Here is a 20,445-nt window from a genome sequence, read left to right as displayed (position 1 = left end):
AATTTAAGTGTTTTATATTTCTTTTACTATAATATTATATATTTTATAGTATCTGATGATATTTTACTTTTAATTTATAAAAATATTAGAAATTATTTCTTCTCCCCACTAAAAAAAATTTCTGGAACCACGATTGCGTGCGCATATATATATATATATATATATATATATATATATATATATATATATAATTCATAGACTTAATAACGTAGAAGTATTAAAGGAAAATTGTCATACATAACAGCAGTACAGTATATAGTGTAACTGCAAAAATAATGCCCATAGCACTATAGCTGATATATATGAAATTTAGGTATAAGACATGGAAATAAAGGAGAGAGGAATCCAAGCTTGCAGAAATCATACTCTGATTCTCTTGATCACCTGAAACACACATCAAAACTGCATAAGTACCACTGAAAACAAACCAGAATCACAAATTTGACTAAGCAACGAGTAAAGAAAACCAGAGAAATATAAAACAGATTTTAAACAGTTACCATGGAACAATCTGTAAAATTAAGGTCTCCTCAAAGTTCTAAATACTGAAAACCAAACCAGTTTCTGACATAATCAACAATCGATATATCTTGTCAAAAGATAGGCATCTACAAGTTATTTTATCCAATATATTAGACTTCCTGTAGATCCTAATTAGTAATGCAGGAAAAGCCTTCAGATTTGTTTCCTTCCCGTAAATTTTTATAAATTATAATAAAAATGTAACTTGTAAAAAGAAAGGCATCTATAAAAAAGAATTCATCTTAAATCTATAGGCATATGATATGCAAAAAGGGAAAGAATGGTCAGTAACCTTTTATACAAAGCTTTTACATCCTCCCCTAACAATGGACTTTCAAGAAATAGATCATCACACTCTTTCACCCCAACTTCCTCAACTTCAAAAGCTTGATCACCACAATACTCGTTCCATTCAAACCACATTTTTGAAATTAATTCCTTCTTGAAACAAGTACTGTGATCTTCCTCTTCAGGAGAATCAGCAGATACCAATCGATACACAAAGACTTTCTTCTTCTGGCCTGGTCTGAATGCTCGACCAATAGCTTGGCGAGTAACAGAAGGATTGAGATGAACATCCAAAATAATTATGCGGGATGCCCCGACCAATGATATGCCCTCCCCACAAGCCTTTATCGAGCCAAAGAAGACTTTGGAATCAGGAGAGTTGTTAAATCTTTCCATTGACCATTCTCGATCCTCAGAGCTTGTTTCTCCAGAGATTACAAAGATTTCTCTTTTTAGACTCCAGCCTTTCCATTTCATAGTTAACCTTTCTAAATATTTCAAAGGTAACAGATACTGACTGAAAACTAGAAGCTTCTCCCCAGCTGATTCACACAAATTTAGCATGTTCAGAAAGAATTTGGACTTCACACCATCTCTCACATCCAATTTCTCTATCAGAGCATCAATCATGTTATCAGATATACCTTTTTCACTTTTTTCAGCTAAAGGTTTCAATTTAGGGTGCAAATAGACAGCACTGCCTACAGAAGATTTCTTAAAATTTCCAGATAACCTTTTTAATTTTTCAACTTCGGGCTTCTGTCTAGGGCTAAGATTGAGCACCACAGTAAAATCAACAAGACCAGGAAGCTCATCAAGGAAATCTCCTTTATAATAGTGAAGTACCTTGCTCGTCATCTCTCGCAAATCTTGAATAACAGCTACTTTCGTTTTAAAATGCGTGTCCTTCTCCAAAGTGTTTTCAACTAAATCATAGAAGCTTCTCACCCCCGGTGTGTGAACTCTACTACGAATGCGCCTCACAATAGGCTTAGATGTTTCCATCTTCAAAAATTTTGGCCGAACAAGATTTAAGATGTTAAACACCTCCTTGACATGATTTTGGTAAAGTGTTCCCGACAGTACAACTTTTAGACGGGTATGAACTTCCACAAGGGACTGTACCATATCCGTGTTTTCATTCCTCGGATTGTGCCCCTCATCTAAAATAAGAATTGAAGGAACATTCAGTAGAATCTTTTTGCAAGATAAAGATTCACTGCTGGCCCCATTATCACAGACAACAGAAGAGAACTGTTTGTATCCTAAGAAAAGGATACTCTTATGCTCCACCCATTGCTTCAACACTTCCAGTTGTTGACTTCTACTATCTGCCTTCACTGTGTAAAAGTCATATAGAGGAATGTCCTCCACTTGCCATGTTTGAAACTCCTTTTTCCATGTTGATAATATTCCCTTAGGAAGCACCACTAAGGGTCTTGCATTAGGATACTTTCCCAGAAAACTTTGCATGAAACTGATTATCATGAATGTTTTCCCAGATCCAGGAGCATGGGCCAAGATGCACCCACCAGGATCGTCACCCACAAGATTTCTAGCAAGAAAATTGAATCCTTCAACTTGATGGGGTTTCATCTGTTTCATGTGTCTCGGATGTGCTGAGATTTCAGTTACTATGAGATCATCTTCAGCAACATTAATTCCAAATGCATCTGCTTTTCCTTTGGTATTCCGTGAATCAGATGCATAAGTCCTTGTGCTCCGTTTAGCCTTCAATGAAATTAATGATAATAATAAAAAGTCAGTTTTGAACACAAGGCATTATTTATATATAGTGAGAGTTAAAAACTAGGTATTATTTAGAAAGCAATTAATCCCACATGATATGAATGGTCTACCTGATATTATATTATTTTGGTTTAGTAAAGAGGTTTCTGAGTCCTTGAAGAAAATCAAGTTGAATAATACAAAATAAACATCATCTCACAAGAGGTATGGGAAACAGCAAATTATCAGAAAAGTTCTTTAACACCATATGTTTCTAGCGGTTTCACTTGTCAAATTGTTATGTTTATGCCCTGGGCAAACATTCAATGCGTGTTGTGCATCTAATTTCAAGCCCCATGATTAAAAGCACAATTTCACGCATTCATTAAATTTTTATAATCAAGATTTATAATAAAAAAAGCATCAATGCAGAAACAAGAGTCTAACCTTGTACTGGAACTCAAATATGGTTTCAATTCCCCGGTCAATAATGCCACAAACACGACAAACATAGCCAAGATCATCTTTTAAAATAAAAGAATGATCACAGTCCTCATCTTCTTTTACTTCTTCATCTGGCAGAGGATTCACGTAAGTATCCTGGTAGGGGTAGAATTAAACTAGATCAATAATAAAAGATCTCTGAAATTTGCAATTTGCACGCAGAATTCAAAGTAATAAATAATGGACTCAAAGTTAAATTACTATGACATGTGTACAAGTAATTTTACTGAGCAGAAGATAAAAGCATGTATGTAATATTTACATGTTATATACGTACAACAGGTAACAAAGAATAAATGAGAGCGAAATATTGGCGGGCAATAAGGATAATTGTATGCCAAAATGCACAAGGTTTCAACAATTCAACACATACAATTCCATTCAATATACATTTTTTGAACTTCAGAACTTCTAGCATATGCAATAATACACATAAATAACTGATACTAAGCTTGCCTGATAGAAATGGACAGACCATTTTCAGTGTACATCTACAAAATTGTTTACAGTCGTCTACATAAATCAATGTATAATCTAGTTAACAACTAACAACCCCAATCAAAGAAGGAACTATATCATAATTATTTATCTATTGATTTATTTTCCCCACACTTGTCTAATAAAGTTTTTTCCCCTTATCTCCGTAAGAAAAATGTGCCGTCTCAACAACCCTTAACCTAACACAGATATTAGTAAAAAATTGCAAATTAAATGACATGAAAAAAAAATACCCAAATGAGTAGAAGATAAACTACTTGACAAAGACAAGTATTATTATTTGAAAATAAAAACAAATTAAAATACTATACTTTGGAACATTCTATTGCCATTGACATCTCCTTCCAAATATCTTCTAGACCATCATCATCTGCAGTATCACCCTGATGATCCTCTACCTCCTGTACACCAATATAAACACCTTTATCTCCCCTAGTGTTATCTTTTCCAGATATACTTGTCTCAATTTTTAGATCTTCAGTTTCTCCATGGTAAGGAATGGGAGTGTGGTACTCCTAAAATGCATTTATTTACACAGGACAGTAAATTATGTTAGTGAAACAACTTGCATTAAAATAAAAAAGAACAAGAAGAAAGACCCAGCATCTTCTCATAAAGATTAGCTACAAATTTAAATCCAGACACACAGAAACTTACAAAGTTACCTAAATGCAAATGTAGTGATTCAAATGAAAAAATTCCACACAATATGTTCTGAAAAATATATGGTGAAACTCATATATCACAATTCACTATTCACCTTTCAACATTAATGTGTTCATAGCAAGAGTAAAGAAAAATAAGATAGAAATAGCATGACGTCTAGATAAAATATAAATCCAGATACATCCATTTTTAATTTCTCATTTTCAATCCCATCACTTGCCCAATGACCAAGCATAATATAAATGACCAAAAGTACGGAAAATTTCATACTGCATCAGAACATTCATTCATTCAAGTTTAGCAAGACATACAATCCTACTATTTCAGAACTAAGACCACAAGGCAAAAAAGTCAATTCCAGTGAAACTAGGCCAATGTACTAGACATTAAGCACCTATTTTTAAGGGAGCTATGCAGTTTTAAGAAAGTAAGGGATTGAGAATTTTTCAAAATATATGTTTCAAGCTTCAAAATTTCACTTCAGAATCTTCAACATATTCATTAATGTTAATGTTGTAATTCATCTTAGCCTTTAGATAGAGAAAGAACACTAATATGCTTAAAGAAAACCAGCCTAACTTTTAGAATTCAATACAATGGTAATCATCCTGCTATAATTATAAATATAGGTGAGAAGAAAAAAAAGGTTTAAAGATGTACATGGTCCAATGGAAAAAAACTTCAGTAACAGCTAAGAGAAATGGAACACTAAGGAAATATGTTCTTGAAAGGAACGTAATTCAGGAAAAAAGAATAATTCAAGAAAGAGTCAATGCTGAATTCCATCAAATCATCCCTAGATGGAGCATGCTACTGATACTTTACAAATTAAAGCACATGCACATCCCAATATTGATATTTCATATATTTAAATAATTACAGAAATAAGAAAAAACTTACAACCGTCTTAGACGCAGGAGATGGTGCAACTAGTCTTGGCGACACAACTTCATGAAAAGCAACAAAAGATTTTTTGTCTCTATCATCTTCCTCATTTGAAGCTTCATATGGAACAATAATTTTTTTATCTCTACCATCTTCCTCATCTGAAGCTTCATATGGAACAATAATTTTTTTATCTCTACCATCTTCCTCATCTGAAGCTTCATATGGAACAATAATTTTTTTATCTCTACCATCTTCCTCATCTGAAGCTTCATATGGAACAATAGATTTTTTATCTCCATCATCTTCCTCATCTGAATCAATGTGAATCAAACCATGAATTTGTGCTGCATGAACATCCTTCTCAGTGTTTTCCCCCTCCAAATCTATGACATTTTGAAGTGTCAAACCAGTAATCTGTTGAACTTCTAACTTAGGAGTTTCCAAATCTATGACATTTTGATGTGTCAAACCAGTAACTTGTTGATCTTCTGACTTAAGAATTTCTTCATCGCGGTCGATTACCGCATGGATCAATTGATTAAGTTTGGGATACTTTGCTAAGTAAGGTCCAAGTACCTTCATTCTTCGGGCAAAAAGGGCCTCTATATCCTTCGTGACACTTCCATATTTTCCATGCTCTATACGATCCAGAACATCAGTAACTGCGAATGGATTCCCGTGCTCCACAACATTTGATAACTTCTGTCTTTTGCCTCTGTCAGGGTCAGGGGAAAATCCTGGTTTCACAAAATGAAAATACACTCAGAGAAACAACAGATATTCCATCAAGTGTTCTATTATATATTGAATATTGGGCAGAACCACATGATCTACTAAGTGCAGCATCCTAAGGAAGCATAATATAAGTACAATAGCAAAAGCAAATATTCTCAAGGCTTATACACTTCAACTAGACTCAACTCTAAACTATGATACTACACAACACAAGCATGGTTTTAAATTGCGCGGTTTTGTCGCGATCCTTCAAATTGTGGAAAAATGCAGCTGCAATTGCGATGAGTCAAAAACCTTTTATGTTACACAGACCAACACAGTTTTTCAACTCAAACCAGCAACTAGTTCAATCAAACCAAATAAATTCATTAAATAAAATAAAAAAAAATTGGAGTCACAATTTTATCTCTTTTAGCACAGAACCTTATAAACACACATGAAGTAACACACACACACACACACAAAAGATTGAGTATTACGAATTAAAGAGGTGAAGATCACAACTTTCGTGTACAACGTGATAATAAATTAATAATCCAACAAAAAGGGAAAAAAAGCTAGAAATGAAAATGTTAATACAAATGCGAATATTGTACCTAGTGATCAACATTTATTTCAAATTAAATAAAATAAAAAACAGAAGAAGAAGAAAAGTTGATAAAGAAATGAGAAATGTACCACTTGAACGAGAGCGTTTTGAAGCTAATGCATCAACAGAGGACTCCATAGATAACTAAAAATTGAACAAACTGAAAAATTGAGGGAAAAATTACTAAAAATATATAATTATACAAATTGAAGGAAATGATAAAAAAAAACAAGTGCTCTGTTTTTTTTAAATTTTAAACAGAGATTTCAGAAAAAGAAGAAAATGAGGGTTACCTAATGTGAGTGAAGAAGTGAAGAGAGAAAATGGCTTTGAGAATTTATTTTCAGAGTAAAAAGCATTCAACAAGAAGTGAAGATGAGTAGCAGAGAGAGTGGGAGTGAAAATGTACGTGACTCTTAAGTTTCCACTAACAGCAATGATCCTGTGACGCGGGTGCAGCGTTCATGCAGTGTGGGTGAAGAACTAACGACAAGTTTCCGCACGCTTCATTGTTTCTACATAGACCAAGAAATCTAAGCCGTTGGATTTGGATCATTCAAATTTCAACGATTTGTGGTTTACCTGGGTCACCCACATTTTCAACTCGCCCAAAACTTTTCGTGAACAGTCACACTTAAGTCATGTAACAGTAAGACCATATATAATACAACTACTATTTTAGCCGGTATTGAAGATTGTTAGTAATTGTTAATCTTTGATCATGAGTTTAATTTTATTATTACGGATTTAATGAATTATTAATTAATAAAAAATTATTTTAATTATGGGATTTCGAAGAAATGTTAGTATTATTCTTTCTGACATTCTCTTTTGAAGATTCTTTATATAATTAATTAAAAATTATTATTTTTTAATTTATATTAAATAAAAATAAAATTTATTAAAATTTTTTATTTTTAATAAATTTTAACCAATCATATAAATAATTTTTGAGGAAGAGTCTCATAGAGAACTTTACTAACACTTAATTATAATACAAAAATCAACATCTTTACTGTACACGTGATTGGATTATGCTGTAGAAATTATTTATTTGTAAGGGCGTTCTATTTAATTTTTTATTACTTTCCAATTCTTAAAATATTTCGTTGAAAAAAAAAATGTATGATGTGCATGTAATAGTTTTAAAAGCTTCTCTTCCTGTGATGTTTAACAGTGAGATTTGTTGTTTTTAAGCTTGTAATTTAGTTTGAATTGATTTTTAGATATCTAATCATTTACTTTAATTATAAAAACTTATTGTAATTTTGATTTATATTTATTTGAACAGTATTTAATTTGATCTGATTAAATTTGTTTAAATTAGATTAAATGATTCAATTCTTATATATTTTTTTCGAACAACTTTGATTAAATAGATTTATTTTATTTATTCTTCTATATTTTTTGTTGAAACTTATTTTTTTTGAAAAGGAAAGTATAATAAAAAAAATACGAAACATAAAAAAATTCTAACATCCTTTCAATGAGTTTTTTTTTTCTTTTGAGGGGAAGTAAAATGATACTATTTCATTAACAATGTGTAAATTAATACACGTGGGAATATAATCAAAGACATGAATGGTGACATAAAATTTTGATGTCCTTGCAAAGGTTGTGAGTAACATAAAATAGTTTATCTCTTTACAAAATTCACTTTAAAGTTTAAGATTAGTAAAAAAAAATATCTCTACAACTATTCAAGATAACATGGAAATTAATTGAACCCTTAGCGCCAGCTTGAAAACATTTGAAAGACCTAGTCTCTTTATCCAAAGAATGGTTGATTATAAAGCCCAAGTTTCTGCCTCATTTGGAGTAGGAGTACCACTAACAGTGTTGGCCATTGTCTTTGACAAAATTTCCATTGCAATCTCTCTAGCACATATCTACGCCAAAAGAATTAGAATCCACCAAAAGTGCTGCATCAATATTACACTTTAAAAAGTGTTGTTGAGGAGGTCACCAAGTGTTCATATTGCTGGATGAGTTGTTATGTGGCGTGAAGGTGGACAAGCTAGGTTCTGATCTGCTGCCATTCATTGAAATGCTGCCACACCAAGTTGAAAGAAATTGGTGGTGGAGTTACTTTATCTTCCCACAGTTTAGTGTTTTGTAACTTCCATATGCTCCATCAAGTAACACATTTTTTTTTTTTATCTAATTTCTGGTTGAGAATGCTGCAGTAAATTGAAGATAAAATGTTGAAAACTATTTGCATTCTCCCATTTGCCAGCAACCACGTGCCACAAACAAGTTTGCAGCCAGCCAAGAATCTTGTGCATGATCACAAGCCAAGACTAGGTGACACTCATTTTCAATGTTAGATTCACAACGACCGAACACAGTGAAGAGGACATGTAATTTGTTTGGTCCGCAAATTGTATCTAGTTGGGAGGCATCCACGGAGTAATCTCCAAATAAATTGCTTGATTTTATGTGGAATTTGAAGCTTCCAAACTAACATCCAGTCAGCTTCAGCTTTTAAGTGAGAAACGTCCAACATGGTCTCCATGATGCTATGGTAAGCACTGCGAACGGTGTAGTCCCCGGTGGATGAAAACTTCCAGATTTGCTGGTCACTACCATGAGTATTAAGAATCGGGATTGATTGGATTTTTTGGACATCTGGCTGATTAAAATTTGCATTCAAGACATCTAACCTCCAAGTGCATGATTCGTGGTGTATGAGATCACTTACTTTGAGATGTTGATTTCCAATATGAGGTGAGGATGAGATGTAGATGTCGTTGTGATTTTTGAGCCAAGGTTGGTTCCATGCATGAATTGAATTTCCATTGTCAATCCTTCATCATACACCTTTTACCACTACCCACGAAGCATGAATACTACATCATATAAAACTTAGATTGTGCCCTAATTGAGCTTCCAAGAAATATATTGTTGGAAAATATTTAGTTTTAAAAACTTGATCGAGTTACTATAGTATCTTGGTTGGTCATCAATCTCAAATCTTTCTTCCCTAACATGACAAGATTAAAAGCATACAGTTGTCGGAACCTCATTCCTCCATTTTTCTTCTTCATAGTCATATTGTTCCAACTTAGCCAGTTAATTCTTTTTCTTTGTTGGTTGTTGAGTCCCACCAAAAAGAATTCATCATCTTTTGCAATTCATATTGTAGAGCAGATTTAACAAGAATTTCTTTACTTGCCTTTGAAAGTTATTTACTTGTACTTTGTGCAATAATTGATGCGATTCCAAATTCCATCCTTGATGAAGCCAAATATTGTTTTTCTCCGTTTGCCAGCAATAGAAGGTAGTCCCAAATATTTGGTGGAGCCAATAGTCTTTGAAACACCTAGATGTGAACAGATATTGAGTCGTTGATGCCGAGGAGTATTGGAGCTGAAGAAAATTTATGATTTTTGGATCTCCTTAATGGTGGAAATTTGCTTGTCATCTGCCCACCAAAACAAGAAACAATAGTTAACAAATAAAAGATTGAGAGGGGTGGGGCCCCTTATGCACCTTGACTCCATGGATATCACTTCTTGTCTCACTATTTTTTAGAAGAGACGAAAGACCCTCAATTAGGACTAACAAAATGGACTTAGTCCGATGGATCAACCTGCAATTAAGGTCAGGTTGAGCTCAAAAAAAACAGTCCAAATATAAATGAGTCTTTTTGTCCAGTTAATCCAATGGACCAAATGGACTCAGGTCGGGCTAGCCCAATGAGTCACGGACTGACCTAGTTAGTAATATATAATAAATATTAAATAAAATATGACAACTTGTTAATATAATTTATAATTTTATATTCTAACTTATATTTTTTAAAAGGAAAAATATATTCATTATATATAAAATAAGTGTCCATAAGAAGTGACAATTCCAAAGCAATATTATTAATTTGAGTATTCATTAAGCGACATAAATGCATAATAAATAATTATGTCTTTGGAAAAAAATATTTTTTTAATATAGAATCAATTTTCAATTTTTTTATTAATTTTTAAATTGGCCTAGTTGTCTGGCAGCCCAACATAGGACTGAGTTTGGCCTAATAAATTCCAACCCGAAAGAATATGGGTTGGGCTGGGCTGTTTCATTTTCATGTTTGACTGGATGGTCCGGGTTAGACTGGGTTGCCTTGTCCATTTTGTCAGCCTTACCCTTAGTGCACAAGATAAAAAAAGATAGAGAGACAATGGATCCCCTTGTCTAAGTCCTCTCCCTCAAGATATTTGTCCTATAGGTTACCTTGATCACAACACCGAACTGAATAGACTTAAGACATACTCATCCAATTTATCCATTTGTCATGAAAATTCATCTTCTTTAGGACACTAAAAGGTAATTTCACTCAATACGGTCAAAAGCTTTACTTATATCAATTTTAAGGGTAACCTCACCAACCTTACGCATACTTTTGCATCTCATATGGTGGATAACTTATGAGGCTAAAAAAACATTGTCTAAGATAGAACAGTCCTCTCCAAAAACTGATTGTTCAAGTGAAATACATTTAGGAATGAAGTGTTTAAGTCTATTGGCTAAGACTTTTGAGATAATTTTGTAGAGGATATTTCAGAGTGAAATGGGTCTAAAGTGATTCATGGTTGAAGGGTTGATTTTTTAGGGAAGAGGACAACTGAGGTTCTATTTACATGGGGAGGTAGATTACCATTTTCCAACCAAGAGACAGCAGAATGGAACAGTTTTTGGCGACAAAGATGCCAAAATTTCTTGAGAATGGTAGGGTTTAGACCATCGGGTCCAGGGAATTTGTTGGAGTCCCATTTGGAAGAGAGCTGTTTTGAATTCATCTATGGTAAAGGGGGACAACAAAGAGTCTTTATCATAGTGGGAAACACAAGGAAGAATCTTATTAATAACTGAAACAAAATCAGTACAATTATTCTCAATGACCAGAAACAATTGAACCATCATCACGTGTCAAGGAGGAAATGGTATTTGTTTTTTTCCTAGATTTGGCAGTTGCATGCAAAAATTGAGTTGGAATTACCGTCCATCAGTCAAAAAACTTTTGCTTTGTCTCCAGCAGGAGTCATCCTGTGCAATCAAATAGTTGAGCTTTTTAGATATCTCATTGTACTAATTGTTTTGGTCATGGCTTTGAGATTGGCGGATTTGTTGTAGCTCTTTACGGCAGACATCAATTTGATCTGTAAAATTTCTCCTGATGCTTTTCCCCCAAGAATTCATGTCAACAGTACACGAATTTATTTTAGACAAGAAATCACTGGCTTTTTCCCAACCAGCACTAACCACTTCACCAAGGTTTGGCTCCAACAACCATGAATTTTTGAATCTGAAAGGCGTGAGGAAGAGTCTCCTTTTGACTGCGTCAAGCTTGATAATGATTGGGTAGTGATCAGATTTAGAGGAGATTCCATTGGTTAGCTTGAAATTAGAGAAGAGATCAATCCAATCTACTATTGCCAAACCTGAATCCAACTTTTCTTCAATGAGTTGTTTGTAATTATAAAAAATAGAAATTTAGTTAATCAATGTAGTATTATTTAGAAAGCAAAATTCAAAGGTAGAACATTTAATCTTATGCATACTATCCAAATCTCTCACCAGCAGGTCAATTTTATTGCATTGTTTCCCATGTGTGTCAACTAAATAATTCAAAGGTAGAAAGCAAAAATATTTTAATGCGTGATAGATATATATATATATATATATATATATATATATATATATATATATATATATCACGCATTAAAATATTTTTTTTCTTCTAAATAATGCTTTGTTGGTTTAACCAATTAAACAGTTTGGTCAACTAATTTCATGAATTTTGATCAATGTAAACTCGTTCGAAATGATCTAAAAATAAAATGATTTAGATATTTTGCACACACATTCCTCAAGCATAACAAAAATACCAGATAAATGTTAAACATTCCAGATAAATATTGTCAAGGAGAAAAAAAGAAAATCAACATAAGATATGGTGCAACTAAAGTTACATTGCTTAAACTTTCGGAAGTAAAAAAATAATTTAAGTAACAAAATTCATATCAAGAAATAGTAAACTATGATTGGAACCATTTCCTAAGCTGTTTAGAAGGTTTTCTCTCTCCATCATTCTCTTGGGAACCCTTGTGTGAGAACTTGGATCTATATTGTTCTATAAGCATGTCAAGCTTGTCTCCCACGTCCTTCCCTACTGAATCTTTATTCTTCTTAGGCCGTTTCTTAGAAACCTTTTGGCCTGCTTCTTGTTCTTGGTTTTGAATCTTTCTTTTTCTAAACCCCCAATCTTCTCTGTTCCCTGATTTTCTTCTATTTGAGTAAGTGGCAGTGTTTTGACCTTCTAGTGATGCACCACCATTGCTCTGGCCATTTTCATTATTCTTTGGCTTCATGGACAAGGCTTCTGGATTTTCTTTCAGTGCCTTTTTACTCTTATTGTTGCCTTTCTGTCTTTTGGATTTGTGTCCTTGAGGGGATTTTCCGTTTGACACTGCAACACCCAATTCACCATTTGTATTCAGTGCTGATTCCATTGCTGGTTTGTCATGCTCTTGAGATTTTCGTTTTCTGTTCTTTACAGGCTTGTGACCTTCTACTGTGCCAGGTTTGTCATTATCCATGGCATTGTTGTCATCTTGAGGAGCCTGCAGCTGAGATTGTAGCTTTGCCTTCCGAAGTTTAAGTGTTTGAACATTATCAAGAGCAAACTCCACGATCGGCCGATGCTCAGGACCAAAAGTTTCTGTAGTCATTGAAAGACAACGTTAAATTAAACAGAAATGAGGGTACAAAAATAGTCTCACTAGCAGAGAAATAAGAAATGGTTGTCACCAGGATTATTGTTAAGAACTCTCAGAGCCACAAGGGCATGCTGATGCTCCGAAAATTCAACAAAGGCAACTCCCCGTGAATAGCGTTCTTGAGCAACATTTCCTTTCTTTTCATTTTTCAAAAACTTTATCTGCAGAGTATACATATAATGTTAAAATATAAAATGACGTTCATAAGGCTTTAGAGAAACAATAATTGACAACTTCAAGCCATGATCTACTTAACCAACCTGCCGAATTACAGGTTTTTGCTTGGTAGCTCTAGAGATAACTGCATCAATGCAAAGCTTCTTGAGTTCTTTCTCATTCATTGACTTGGGTAAGTTGTAGATAATGAGTCTAGTTCTTGAAACATGAAAATTGGGAGATTGAAGCTTTGTCTTCTTTTTCTTTTCCAACCTATGAAATTTCCATAAATAATGTTAGAACACTAACACCAGCTGAAGATAACATTTATACCAGCTCATTTGGAAGATCATATGCAACATACAATAGGACAATCAGAATATTATGTTTTGAAAATTAATGATATTTGAAAACGGATTGTGAATTGATGGCTCATATTTTGTTTGTTTGTGGATCTATACACAAAATGGATTGTGCATGAATTATCATGTGTGTATTAGAAATTATATCTTCTTAGCTTTTCCAGAGAGGGATTTTTCTTGTTATCTTGTGATTTTTCTCAACAAAATTACTAAGCATGAAAAGAAAAAGAAAACAAGGAGAAGAATACAATACAGGTACTTTTTTTCTCCTAAAGTTCAAATGAGGTTAAGGTAGCACAGATAAACAAAGGATTACCACAATATAGGGAGAATTAAAAAGAAAACCATAATCATCCACGACTTAACATGAGGCTTGTCCCTCAAATGCAGCATACAGTAGTCTATAACCATATAACAGTCGTGGATTAAAAACACAATTACTCAAGTGCTGCCCATAGTAATTATAACCAACTAGATGTGAGTTAAAATTATAATAAATGCCACTAACACTCCAAACCACAAAATACTCACTCTTGGCGTTTTAACATATCACTGGCTGAAACCCCTTCAGCAGCTGTAGTTCCCTCAAGAATAAGTCCCTCCTATTACAATAGCAGGACAATGCAAATGTTAGTCCTATTGAATATCAGCATCAACAGCCTGCTCCACAAGAGTTACAAAGGAGAAAACAAACCTTAGCCAAGTAAAGATTGCGGTGGTCATGAACCTCATTTTTTGCTTTCTCCAGTTCCTTGTCATGTGCTGATTTCTTATCCAAAGCCTTCAAAACTTTTAATGGTCTACCTTTCAATAAAATACCCATCCCAGAAGCAGCACTGGCAGTTGAAATTGCAGTATTAGCTGCTTCTACAGTTTTAAATTTTAGAAAACCAGTCCCTCTCGGTCGCCTGCATAGAGTAAAAGGAGACTATGAATAATGCCCTGTGAAATACGGACACAGAAAATAACACTCAAAGACATACTTGGTAACTTGGTGGAGAACAGGAACAAAGTATTCTACTTCCCCAAATCCAGAAAAACGCTGTTTCACTTCTTCGTTATCACATTCAAAGGGAAGATTACATATAAAAACTGTTCCCTGCAAATCATCTTCTTCTGTTCTCTTAGGAATTGATAAGTTGTTTCTGCTGGAAATTTCAGGCTTAGAAACACCTGAAACCTTTCCAGACTCATTTTTTTCATCTGCATCCTTAACAATTTCATCAGATCTTGACTCCTTGTTTTCTTTGATCAGCATAGAATCATTGTTTGCAGATGTTCCTTTACTCGAGGATGTAAGCAAGTTGTTAAGAACCTTTTTTGCAATGTCTGCTTCCTTATCGAAATTATCTTCAGGAGTGCCTTCTTCCTCCATGGCACTAGAGTAGTCTGTATCACTATCATCTCCTTGACCAGATCTTTTATCATCAAGCTCAAAATCGTCATCAGTACTATCCTCATCGCTCAAGTTTTTTTGTCCTAAGGAAATCATAAAGAATGTCTTAAATAGTTCAGGCTCAAAATGAAGGTTTCTAGAATACTAAAATAAATAGGACGAAGATAAAGAGTGAGACTTATGTAAAGCACCGATAATGTATTTGTAAACTAGAACAATAACGAAAAATTTCTCTACAAATAACATGTATAGCATAACTCACAATGACCCAATACTTCAAATGTTATGTATTAGTTGTCCAGGAAAAGGGACATAGAAAGGGATATACACGATCTACCAGGGAAATTTCAAAGGCTACAAAAAGAAGCAATGAGCTTTGATCTCAACATAGAAATAGTTACCAAATCCAAATTTGTTGATCTAAAATTTCGAAATTTCAGAAAATGCCACCATCCTATGTTCTCCAACAAATTCTATAACTATAGTTAAGTTTGTAACAACTCAACAGCCTGGCTCCAATTATAGTCACTTAATTATTCAATAGAGAATGCTATAAGAAACATACTCAGTTACTCTCCAAGTGTAATAAAGAGTAAGCTACATTGCATAAAAAAGAGCTAGCTTTCTATTCCACAAATCTAATCAACAGCTGACTAGCATAATGGTGAAAATGAGGTTAAACGCCAAAACTACCCAAACAGGTGAACAGTGGTGAGACCAGTGTTATTAAAACCGGACCAGCCTGGCCGGTTCAACCCGAAACCGGTCACATGGTTGATTCGGTTCAGTAATCAGACCGTTTATGCAATCGACCCAATGACACGTCATTAAACTGGTGTTTAACTCAGCCCGGTTCATATTTAAAATTTTGATCTGGCTGCAAGATTTTACGTTCAATTTGTCTCGAACCTCATGCAGAGCTGTGTTCCTATTTTTCTTATAGCTTTCTCATGTCTCAATGCACTGACGCAACAACAGGCTACTGGCATTCTGCAAGGCTCCTCACGTCAATCAAACAAACTAGCGAAGCTACAATAAATAACAAAAGCAAAAAGAATAGAGGAAATAACACAAAAATGCTAGCCGTTGGAATTGAACCTTGGACATTGCATTCAAGTGTACATCACTTACCGCTTAAGACAGATTTCTTAATCATTATATTTACTGCAAACATAAATATATATTATTAACTATAATTTTATTATAGTATATACCGGGTCAACCGGTTCAATTAGCGACCCACCAGTTGAACCACTAACCCACTAACCCAATGGCTCGACTGGCTCGATGACCGGGTCGGTTTTAATAACACTGGGTGAGACTAATCCCAATTTCTATTTTAATGGTACAGCACTTACAACCACCATGTTTTAGCATAATCTACTTGATTATGCAATCCACCTCAAGTATTATGCCATGCATGGCAAGCAACTATATCAAACATACTGAATTTTTAAATTAACATGAATAAGATCTAGAATGAAAATAGCAAACCTACATAACTTCGCTCAAGTCAAATGGCAGTACCATTTTCAAATTTCAATGAATACAAAAATTACCTTTCTCTGAGGCAAGAGCATTATTTGTATCACTGCTAAATATCTTTTTTGAAACAGCCCAATCAACAGCTATGAGTCGTTTTGCAAACTTTGATCCATTGAGCTTTTGAATGGCCTGGAACAGAAACAGGCAGCTTATATGCAGGTTACTTCAGAACATAAATAGTAGGTAAAGTAAAACATAGGTAACAGTTCATACCTTTTCTGCATCTTGCTTGCAGGTGAATTTTACAAATGCAAAACCCTTAGACAGACTGCAAACAGGAGAAGAGGTGAAAAGAAAAAACAGTTTAAGAAAGCATTATGTATAATAGTATATTGAAACTCTTGAAGTCAAGGAAAAGAAAAAAGAACTCACCCTGTGTCTGGCTTTTGTGGAATAAATACATCCCACACATACCCTGCAGATGAAAACATATCTCTTATTTCATTATCTTTTGCCTGCATCCATGTTTAGTCAACTAGTCAGAAGTTAAGGCCTCCAAACAATATTTATTTCATGCTTTTAACTCAATGCATCAAACCTTGAAAGGAAGGTTTCTGATAATAAGCTTCCATTTCTGAGTCTTGGAGCCCTGATCCACACACAGCAGAAAATTGTTAAGAAACTAATATCTCATTCATGATCATCCTCAGTAAACAGGGAAGTTAACTTCACCTACAAACAATTGAAAATCAATAGAAGAAAAGCACACAATAAAGCATAAACACAATGAAGTCTATCTTCCACCACCTAATAGATTATTAGATGATTCTAACAAAGTACAGTCTACAGTTACTAAATGCATTCCAACCAGGCTGAAAATTGTCTTCTAAGTCTATATATAGACTTCCAAATGGTGGGCAGGGTACATACATTTTACACAACTACTCCAAAGAACAGATTTTCACATATCAGAGTTAGACACTCAAAAATGGAGACAACAATCAAGAAAATACTTTTCAACACAAACATGGGAAACAGACTAAAACTGAATCCAAATGAAATCCTGTCAAGCCTCAAGAAGCACCACATATAACATTCTCATTATGTAACTTCCTTTATATTAAGAGAATGAATGCCGTATTGTCATGATTAATGGCAGAAAGAACTTAGAGCTACTAATGACTCTTTCATAAAAAAAAATAAAGAGAATGGGTTTTTTGTCATATTCATATTTTAGAAAATGAATAACACATTCTAATAGATACAACATAATACAAATGACATAAAGCAAAAAGTTAGAGTATATGAATACAAAACGATAAAGCTTCTTCTCACAGCTGACAAATATTCATATACAAACAATTCTTTTCTGGAGCATGATGATATTATACTGAATCTAGTGAGTTCTATGACAAGCACTTAACCTCTCCACCAAGTTGGCGTGCCCAAACGTTTCCCCCTCCTATCTCTTTTTTATGTAATGTTGCAACAGAAGCTCGAGCTGATTTTACACTTGTATAAAGCACAGCCGAAGCATCTAAAGTACATCCATCTTGCAGGAGACCTGAAAAAAATTCCATAATGACCCCTATCATCCCAAGCAGTATAAAGATTCTTTCAAAAAGGAATACAAAGGATTTAATCTTGTCAAAGAACATCCTAGCTGGAAAGCCATCTCTTTGACAATTTCAGTGGATGAACAAACTTCAAATGTCCTTATCAGTACTCAATATGATTACATGGGATACAATACAACTAAATGTTTGTTTAAAAAAAGAAAAGGGTTTAGCATTAATTAAAACAATAATATTGACAAGAACATATACAAGTACAAGACAGCAAATCTAAATTATTATCAGCTTCGCACGCTAACCATGAGATGACTTTACACCAAGTACAAAACAGTGGTGAAATCTGACCCAACAAGACAGTTAAATACAGCCTATTATAATTATTCAACAAAGAAAAAAATAGATCCTTTTATATCTTATTTAATATAACTAACATATCAAACCATTAAATAAACTTAAATCTATTTCATTTGCATTATATATCATGATCTGAAAAATCAAATCCACAGTTACCATGTTGCTCAAGATCTTTCCCTGAAAGAGGGTACTTAATTGAACACACAGTGCCAATCTCTTTGGCTTTGCTGTGAACTTCTTCAGCCATATCAGAATTTATAAGACCACCAAATATAACAGTTCTAGCAACCCTGTCAAAAGAAAAGAAAAAAAAAATACAATAAGGAACATCATTTTAGAAACAAGACATGCATTCAAACATATGAAACATCCATATGTTGGAATCAAATAATCTCATTAGTCATTTCCACTTAATCACAGTCCTGTTAAAATCAGCTTCCAGGGATTTTCTTTTATTTCCCTGGTAACTAGCTGGTTTAAAAAATGTTGGATTAAATACAATAGCAGAAAAATAGATAAGTGTAAAAACCTCTGCTTTTCTGAGCAACCACCCTCATCTGCTACATCATCACAAAGAGCTGATTTTTTAATTTCCATGGGCTTCCTTGTGCTTTTTTGTTTACTGACTTGCAATTCTATACAAGAAAAATAATACATATAAAAAATTGAAATAAGTATATAAATGAGACTCTTATATAAATAATTGTATAAACAAATTCTCAACCTTCTTCCTTCGAAACTGAAACATTCTTCTCTGATCCAGATGATCTGCCGTCTTCATCATCATCTTTTGGCTTTGTGAGATCATCTGTCTTGCCCGCTATAACATTACAAAAGAAAGAGGCAGAACAGAGAATAAAGGAAGAGGAATATTGACAAGGTTAGAACCATTTACACATCATCTTTCAGACAACATTTATCATGAAAATATCACAGTACACTGAACCAGAATTTTATAGTATCAACCTTGATTTGGTTTTGATTGTCGTTCTTCACGGGGAGGACGAGGCATTGCATGCTTCACTACAATTTTCCGGCCTTCAACAGATGTACCATTCTTCAGCTCAATAGCACGGTTAGCGTCTTCCTCAACGGCACTGAAGATGACAACAATTATTACCAAACTAGAAAAAGCTAAGTCACAAATTCTAATTCTAATAAAGGTGAAACAGACAGAAGAGTCATATATCTATCTTTACATAAAAACAGAGACAACCAACAAATTCTACTCATATATCTATCAATATGTAGACAAGAAAAAAGCAAGAGAATAGTGACATAGGAAGCAAATAACTAATAAGACAAACAATCACAACAAATTGAAGTTCTGGAAGAAGAAATGAACTCACAATTGGACATAACCGAAACCACGATGTTGAGCTGATCCTGTGGATGATTAAACAAGGATAAAAGATGTTAAAAATATAAATAGGAAAATATATGCTTCACTATGTCTTGAGTCAATGCTTATAGTAATAGTAATATACAACAGAAAGAACCCTAAAAGTGAAGCATGTTACCTTTCTGAGTGACCATGAAGCAACGCCTGACAGGCCCAACCTGACTGAACGTCTCCTCCAACTGATTATATTTATTTATTGATTAGAATAATCAAGAATAAAAAAGAGAAGAGAGGAAATAAAGAATACCTGAGAATTGGAAAAGGAATAGGGCAAGTTGGAGACAAAAAGAGTCGAGGGGCAATGCTCTTTGCCTCCATTTTCCTTCACTTTGTTCTTCTTTCCCATCTCAACCAAAATTTCCACTCTAGGTTCAGTGAGAACAATGAGGGTCGAGGTAGGGCAGAAGGGCGTCAAGGAGAACGTTGGGGTGTCTCGAGACTCGGGGTTTAGTTTTTGGGCCTACTAGTAATGTTGTGGCCCAATCAGCCTCCCCTACTAGGGTGATGCTAGCTGCACCAGCGTAA

General features: G+C 34.0%; 2 protein-coding genes across 2 annotated transcripts; both read right to left on the bottom strand.

Moving 5' to 3' along the window:
- Nucleotides 1–201: 201 nt before the first annotated feature.
- On the bottom strand, nucleotides 202–6,797 carry LOC100795356 (protein CHROMATIN REMODELING 35). The gene is made up of 7 exons (XM_006594345.3): nucleotides 6,712–6,797; nucleotides 6,508–6,578; nucleotides 5,107–5,831; nucleotides 3,852–4,055; nucleotides 2,986–3,138; nucleotides 815–2,541; nucleotides 202–384 (listed from the first exon to the last, which is right to left on the bottom strand). The coding sequence occupies exons 2-7, from the start codon at nucleotides 6,554–6,556 to the stop codon at nucleotides 381–383; spliced, it is 2,862 nt and encodes a 953-aa protein (XP_006594408.1). The 5' UTR covers nucleotides 6,557–6,578; nucleotides 6,712–6,797; the 3' UTR covers nucleotides 202–380.
- Nucleotides 6,798–12,366: 5,569 nt separating this feature from the next.
- LOC100794821 (RNA-binding protein 28) lies at nucleotides 12,367–20,328 on the bottom strand. The gene is made up of 18 exons (XM_003541558.5): nucleotides 20,168–20,328; nucleotides 20,039–20,099; nucleotides 19,868–19,904; nucleotides 19,485–19,615; nucleotides 19,243–19,338; nucleotides 19,048–19,153; nucleotides 18,675–18,808; nucleotides 18,015–18,154; nucleotides 17,189–17,239; nucleotides 17,023–17,105; nucleotides 16,864–16,918; nucleotides 16,665–16,779; nucleotides 14,693–15,188; nucleotides 14,404–14,617; nucleotides 14,241–14,311; nucleotides 13,452–13,620; nucleotides 13,223–13,352; nucleotides 12,367–13,133 (listed from the first exon to the last, which is right to left on the bottom strand). The coding sequence occupies exons 1-18, from the start codon at nucleotides 20,264–20,266 to the stop codon at nucleotides 12,451–12,453; spliced, it is 2,871 nt and encodes a 956-aa protein (XP_003541606.1). The 5' UTR covers nucleotides 20,267–20,328; the 3' UTR covers nucleotides 12,367–12,450.
- Between the last annotated feature and the right edge of the window lie 117 nt (nucleotides 20,329–20,445).

Source organism: Glycine max, chromosome 13 (assembly GCF_000004515.6).
Source record: "Glycine max cultivar Williams 82 chromosome 13, Glycine_max_v4.0, whole genome shotgun sequence".
NCBI classification, from domain to species: Eukaryota; Viridiplantae; Streptophyta; class Magnoliopsida; order Fabales; family Fabaceae; genus Glycine; species Glycine max.
This window is presented reverse-complemented; position numbering and strand designations above follow the sequence as displayed.